Source organism: Thunnus albacares, chromosome 22 (genome assembly GCF_914725855.1).
Source record: "Thunnus albacares chromosome 22, fThuAlb1.1, whole genome shotgun sequence".
In the NCBI taxonomy this organism is placed as follows: domain Eukaryota; kingdom Metazoa; phylum Chordata; class Actinopteri; order Scombriformes; family Scombridae; genus Thunnus; species Thunnus albacares.
Window position 1 is genome coordinate 9,867,479 of NC_058127.1, and position 7,209 is coordinate 9,874,687.

The window sequence follows — 7,209 nt, forward strand, 5'->3', positions numbered from 1 at the left end:
TAACAAGACTAACAGTCTACAGCTTTGCTAGCAGCTCTATCAGGCTGTGCTTAGGCACAGTAAGGGTGTGCCCAAATACAAATATATTATTCGGCAAAGCACAAATAGCGTTTTGTTTTTTTTGTTTATTTTTTTACGAATATTTGTTTCATACAACAATTTTAAAAATTATTTGTTTTCAGGAAGAAAAAAAACCCCATGTCAAACACTAGCATGCAGGTCGGTTACATTGCTATCTCAGTCTCTCTCCTCTGACCCACTGTTACGTCTATCAGCAGGTCTCAACAAGGGGAGTCACATCCACCTGCTACATGACGCCCATTTCCTAATCTGGACATCACTCAGGTGTTCCCCAGAGATAAAGCTGAGCTACTGATACATGCGAAGTGCTCCCAAGGGACTCTCCATAACCTGTTGTCCCCCTTCTCCTTTCCATAAAGTTAGGTTGTAAAAAATAGGCAATAAATGAAAAGTGCAAAGCAATAATAGCCTTTGAAGTTCTTCCCTACACATTACACGGTGTGCTGTCTCTATGTTATGGGTGTATAAATAGGAAGAGTTAAGTTTTCTAGCAGGAAATTGCATTGCTGTGGTGAAAATGACGGTGATACTGTTGGACAGCTTTATTTTGTGTAAAAAATATTTTTTACAACTGTCTCACAATAAATACTGAAATGTTTTTGATTATTTGAGGGTTACTTTATTCAGGTATATTAAATGTTTTCAGATAAATCATATTTTTAATCTATTTTCATTGTTGAATTTTGGAAGTCTGGGTGTTGGACAAAACAGTGATATTGAGGCCTATAAGGATGTTGAAAAGTAAGAAAAAATCATAATGGACAGATGGTAAAAAAGTTTTTAAGATGGTTTTATTGTTAACTTAACAAAGAGAGAGAGGGAAATGTTCAAAATGTATTTTTAAAAATATGACCAAAGGACATGAAAGTGCTTTAGTCTAAGAACCACAATTAGAAAACGCTCCTATGAGTCATTCTGGAGTGCAGGTACAATCGATCTATGTGGTTGTTTCATTATGAGGATGTGTTGAGTTATCCTGACTGCTTGATGTTCTTGTTGCATGATTTTCCTCCTGTTCTCTAGCTGTGATTTGACTGTATTGCCATTTCCTGCCAGTTTGACCTGTTTGTCGACCTTACCTGAATGATTGGAGAAATGAGTATCCCATAATTCTCATCTTTCATATGAGTGCCTGATGCAGGCCTCATTATAGCCAAAAGTCATAATGTTCCACTACATATACTTGATAATAGAAAAAACATAAAAATAAAAAACAACAAGGCGATGAAATATATATATATATATATATATATATATATATATATATATATATATATATATTTGCCAAATATAAGTCTTTGCAACACCCACATTTCCAAAACCAAACCTGATGATCACATTATCCTGTATCTACTGTCCTGTAAACATGAGGCTGTAGTGGCAATACACTTGAAAATCAGTATTACACATGAAAATAACATATCATCAAATTGATGTTCAATGTAATGTAAAGGTGCTTTGTTTTTGGATGTTATGTCCGACATGTGAAAACAAAAACTTTGCAACTGATTGTAAAGTTAATTTCTATTTAAATTTTGCTTGAAATCATTTTTTTTTTTACGACTGACTGTTGTTAAATGATAATGACAACATATCAAAACAGGTAAAATAAATAACTAAAAGTAGCAAAATAGAAACAAATTAATACAAAGAGAATAAAACATAAAAATAAAGTTTGCAAAAGTGAGTATTTAAAACAGAAGACTAAGAAGAAAATATTTGCAGATTGCATGGTTGGTTGGCGACATAGAGTGTTAACAGCTCAGCAATATAAACTGGTAGAGCTTTAAAAGTAATGAATACATTTTGAAAATCAAAGGAGCCAAAGGATATTGGAAGCCAGGGTCAGGATGCATTTAAAAATAGTCCATGTTAAATACTAGTAACACTATTTTGAATGAGCTGCAAACAGGAAAGAATTAATCTTCTTTTACTAATTCCAGTAAAGAGGACATTACAGAAGATAAGACAGGATGTACTGTAATAAATGCATGAATGACAGTTTCCAGAGAAATATTTTGAAGTGGAACTTGATGTGATGCTTAGCTAGATAGATAATTATGACACGCTGACTCTGCAGCTGACACATTGTGACTGTGATATTATTATGCAAATTGTGCCCAGTGTATAGAAAACTATAATTGGCAACATGTAAATACAGCTACAATAGAAATTATGGGGTTTTCTTACAATCATTAAGGCATTTACTGCCCCTCAAAGCTCCATATTTCCCTGCACTGAATGTAATTAAATATTCAGTGTTATGAGTGCATTTTACATTCATATAGTGAAAAACACAACAGCTTTTTGTTAGGAGCATCTAGAATATTACACAGTACTAATGGAGTACTTTTTAATTATTACAAGTGTCAAAGAGGAAGAGATGGCAGCTGCTGGTGAGACAGAACAAATTGAAAGAAATGTATCTTATTCATTTCTACTGGCAACATCACAACATGAATAAACTATATCAGTCCATTTACTGTCAATTTATATATAGAGAGAGTGTATCTTCAACTGTGTCCTTTAACCTTTTATGTGGTTGTTTAAAAGAATGAAACAACTGAATAGACAGGTGACCAATCAGCTGTTTTATTGTTGCATAAAACATTTATAACTGAGCAACAAACAGTAAATGTAAAAAAAAAACAAAAAAACAAAAAACAAAACAGGAAAAAAGCAAATCATCATAAAACACCAGAAAGTCATGTAGAGTCCATGTCCCAACAACCACTTTCAGAATTCAGATCAAAACTTTGATTATTACTAGATTAACTTCTTATTTACTCTGATTGTTATTAAACAGTAACTCACAGTGGTTAGTTTTTTATTTCACGGTAACCACCACAATGTTTGAAGTATAGATACGAGGATTTCCTTCAAGTCAGAAGCCTAAATTAACATCTGTTGGATTCTGCTTCAATGTTCATTCAAATGGGTTCAATGGTACAAATCAAAGTTTGTTCAAGACAGGCTCAAATGTCTTCTATACTGCCTTCACTGGTGTGATTGCTCCCTCATATTACTTGTTCATCAAATAGTGGTATACCCCTGTTAATACCTTCATAAATTTTGACTTGATCAACACAGCTGAGACAGTTGCTAGTAATCCAGCTATGATTGCCAAACCCACAAAACCACTAATCCATGTCCGTGGTGCTTTGTTCAAACGTTTCTCAAGGACTCTGCTTTTAGCCTGCTGTCTGATCTCTTCCTGTGTCATGTTTCCTGATGACTGTCTGATGCGCTCTTCCTCTTTCTGTATTTCTCTCTCCACTGTTTGCAGCATTTCATTGGTGTAGTAGCCTCCATTGTTTTCCAGCACTATCTTGTCTATGGTGTTGAGCAGCTCTGCCACCTGGAACTGGTTGCTCCTGTATTCATCCTGCTGTTTGTTCTTCCAGTATTTATTATCAACAACATGGCACCGGCCGCCGCACTTCCTCACCAGATCACTCATATGCTCACTTTCACTGACAAACTCCTCAATCTTCATCCCTTCTGGGAGCTGGTCACCCTGGGTTAAGACAACTGCAGCATATTTGAAAGCATCAACAGAGAAATATTCACATATTTTTGTGATGACAGCTTTCTCCTGCTTGGTGAATTTCTCCACTTTAAGCACAATGAGAAAAGCATGAGGCCCAGGAGCGCACTCAGTGATACACCTCACCATCTCAGGTTTCATGTCCTCCTCAGACCTGCCTGGGTCAAAGAAACCAGGAGTGTCGATCAAAGTGATGCTTCTTCCATTGACAGGTTTGGTTTCTGCTTCAGAAAAATGTGTTTTCAAGTCATTAAAATGGTTTATTTTGAATGTGGCCTCTCCGAATATGGTGTTAGCCAGGCTGCTCTTCCCAGTTCCAGTTTTCCCCAGGAGGACAATCCTCCTTGTGTTTGACCCTAAAAGAGAATTACTTTCTATCAGTAAAGCAGGTAACTTGTCCAAGTGGTTTTCACATTCATTGATTTTCCTACAATAATTATTACAACTGTTACATTTTGGCTGCGTTTAAATGCTTTATAACCCTATAAAGACTCTAACAAGCCAATAAATAACATTATTATGTTACCCCTGGGACACACTGGATGCGTGAGCAGCGCGTGTGCGTCGCGCAACCTCTTGCTTTTCATTTCGGCGCCCATGTTAACAGGTTACAGCGGCCACACTGCCCGCGTGTGACTCGCGTGACACGCGAGGCTGCTGCATCGCTTCATCTAGAGATTCGAAGTCTCGCCTATTTTTTCCGTGTGACGCGCGCGGTTCTCAGCAGAAATAGACAGGGAAAACGAGAAAGATAGGGCTGCCAGTGGCAGAAGCGCCGCAGCAGACACGCTTCCAGTGTGGACGCTGCAAGCGTGAGAGAAGCAGCAGTTCAGCGATGCACACGCACTGCTGAGGTTCACGCATCCAGTGTGTCCCAGGCGTTAAACATCAAACATCAACTCAAATATTTAGAAAGTAAAGCTAATGTTCAGTTATACTCTGGGGTAACGGTCAATTTATAGATGTTTACTGTGAAATTCACAGTCTCCTATTTTTAATGTGTTTTATAATAAATTCATCTGTAAGAGACCTGAGTAAACTGACATTAGGAACTTCGTTACTGTCTGGGATATAGAAAGTTAGGGGAGAAAAGGAAACTAAAAGGAAGAAGAAATATTGAAAAATATTTAAAAGAAAAATAAATAGCATTGAAATGTAGTTTTTATTGTACTTGTACTATTGTACTCCCTCCCTCCTTAAACTAAACAAACAAACAAACTAACAAGTCAGATCTCACAAGGAGAGCACATGATATTTAACAATAAGGTTTAAAGTAGCATCTAAAAACATTTTTACAGTCTCACAGAGAAGGAATGGATGCTCAAAGCATTTTATATCAGTTTTGATAAAGCTGGAAATTGTGAGTTTCTTTCATTGGAGGAATTTAGTTTTAAATACAAGTATTTGGCCTGAAGTTTAGTCATCATTGTTAACATAATAGCTGAAATAAATAAACTCAACTTACCTTCCATGTTGTCAAAAACAGAGTTATGATCAGAAAACTCTTCAGATCCACAAGACGTCCTCACTGAGAAGCTTTTCTCTTGCTCCGACTTGCATTATTTTTGTCTGACTTGTTTCCTGGCTGCAGGCTGATGAACACACTGCACTTGTTTTCATGCAAGTACATTACAATGTTTTGTAGTTTCCATATGTATTAATATTTACAGATTTCTGTTCAGGAACACAATACATAAGAAATAATTTCACCTTGTATGTTATTTTAAATGTTAATGCCACACAAAATGATACACAGTTAAGGGATCATTCTGAAATTTAAAGAAAAAAAGGGAAAATTTTACCTCTTATATAGTATACAGTACTCATATTTTAACTTAGATATATATGATGGAAACGTCTGACTTGTACAACAACTGTAGAAGACTGCACAAGTAAAATTGTGGTTTGACATTTATGACAGATGCTTTTTGTAAACACTTCCGCTTGGAGGGCTGAGACTCTGACATGTGATGAAAAATGGTGTAACTGTTCCTCATTTATGTTTCCTGCTTCACTTGTTTACTTGGTGAAAGGTGATGGTGTACGTGACTTCATACCATAGACTGAAAGAGTCCACAGTTAATAATGTATCTACATCATGTATCTAAATATGACACAAGATTTGACTTTGTGTGAGAAACAACATGAAACAATCATTTCTTTATAGTAACAGTGTATTTGCAATATTTTCATTTATGATATGTAAAATACGTATCACAAAAAACAATGCAAATTCTCAGCACCAGGAAATTTCTTGGTAAAAAGGATTTTGATCTTAACTTCTTTTCAGAGAAGAGGTATTTAATTAATTGGTAACATTATTTCCTCTTTCTTAAGACAGCGAGCAAACTCATTGCTGAGGTGTTCTGGGAACAGATATTCTCATATTCTTACCCTGACCTTGGCATAACCATTTTTAAACTTATAGCTAAACTGTTTACAGTATATTTTTCTGACACATTCACAAACATACTGTATCTGCAAAATGTTCAACAATTGGCAACTAAAGCATAAACTACAGTAAACTTTAGGTAACTAAAGATTGTGGGATATGGTAAGACAAATACTATTGTCATTGTAAATGTTTACCAAAGTTGAAACAGCCTTGAAGTATGAAAAGGAAAACAAAACTAGTCAACCATCTTGTACATTCATACACATCAATGACTTTTCTCTACATTGCACTATATCTACTTACTAATGCTTATATATCTACAATCTACAGTGGCGGACCAGGAGCCAAGGGCCAGGAGCAAAAAAAGTAGGCCCCCATCAGTGTATTCAACTGATCATTTTGCCTTTAAAAGAACATGATGCACTATTGACATTATCTGACCTTTTATATGCTGTAACCACATTATGTTTTTAAGTAAGATGTCTCACTAAGATGTCTCACTAAGATGTCTCACACCTTGTTTGTGTAGATGAAATAAGTGTCTCATCTGTTGGTTAAGAAGAAATAGAAAAGGTTATCTGAAGTGCATGATACATGGTGACCCTGATTCTAAACAAGTGAACGTTGGAAAACAGGAACTAAATACAAAAAATGGAAGCTGTAAAAGACAGGCATGACACCATATATGGAATTGTTATTGATTATCTTACAGGAAACAGGTGTCTGCAGACAGTGAAGTGTGACTGCACACAAGGTGCTTGTGTTGACGGTTGTGATGGGCAGAGGCTGAAAGTATAAAATGTTTCTCTTGCTGCAGAGCTCAAGGAGCCTGTATGCATACGCTTTAGTGATTTATTAAAAGCAGTTGAACTGTAAAGAATACTGTGTCGCTAGTATTTAGTTGCCTTTCTCACCTGAATAGACAAGCTGATATTTCAGCTGTAATGACACCGGCTCCTATAAAGAGTGTTGCATTATGGGTGATTTGTTGCCTAAATGTTGCTCTCTAAAAGTTCCTTTAAGTCTGTTCATAGTGCGTCTGTTAGAGTTTAAAGTGTTTTGTGAGCCCATGTTAACATATAAGAGTTTCTAGATGGCAGCCTACAACTATACACAGTAAAATTTGACAAATTGTAGTATTCTGTCCTTACAGTTATATTAAAAAGTGATTTATATGAATTTATCC

General features: G+C 35.9%; 1 protein-coding gene across 1 annotated transcript; it reads right to left on the reverse strand.

Annotated features, from left to right (window-relative positions):
- Nucleotides 1-2,585: 2,585 nt before the first annotated feature.
- On the reverse strand, nucleotides 2,586-5,307 carry LOC122973942 (GTPase IMAP family member 7-like). The gene is made up of 2 exons (XM_044341758.1): nucleotides 5,094-5,307; nucleotides 2,586-3,984 (listed from the first exon to the last, which is right to left on the reverse strand). The coding sequence occupies exons 1-2, from the start codon at nucleotides 5,098-5,100 to the stop codon at nucleotides 3,104-3,106; spliced, it is 888 nt and encodes a 295-aa protein (XP_044197693.1). The 5' UTR covers nucleotides 5,101-5,307; the 3' UTR covers nucleotides 2,586-3,103.
- Nucleotides 5,308-7,209: the final 1,902 nt, after the last annotated feature.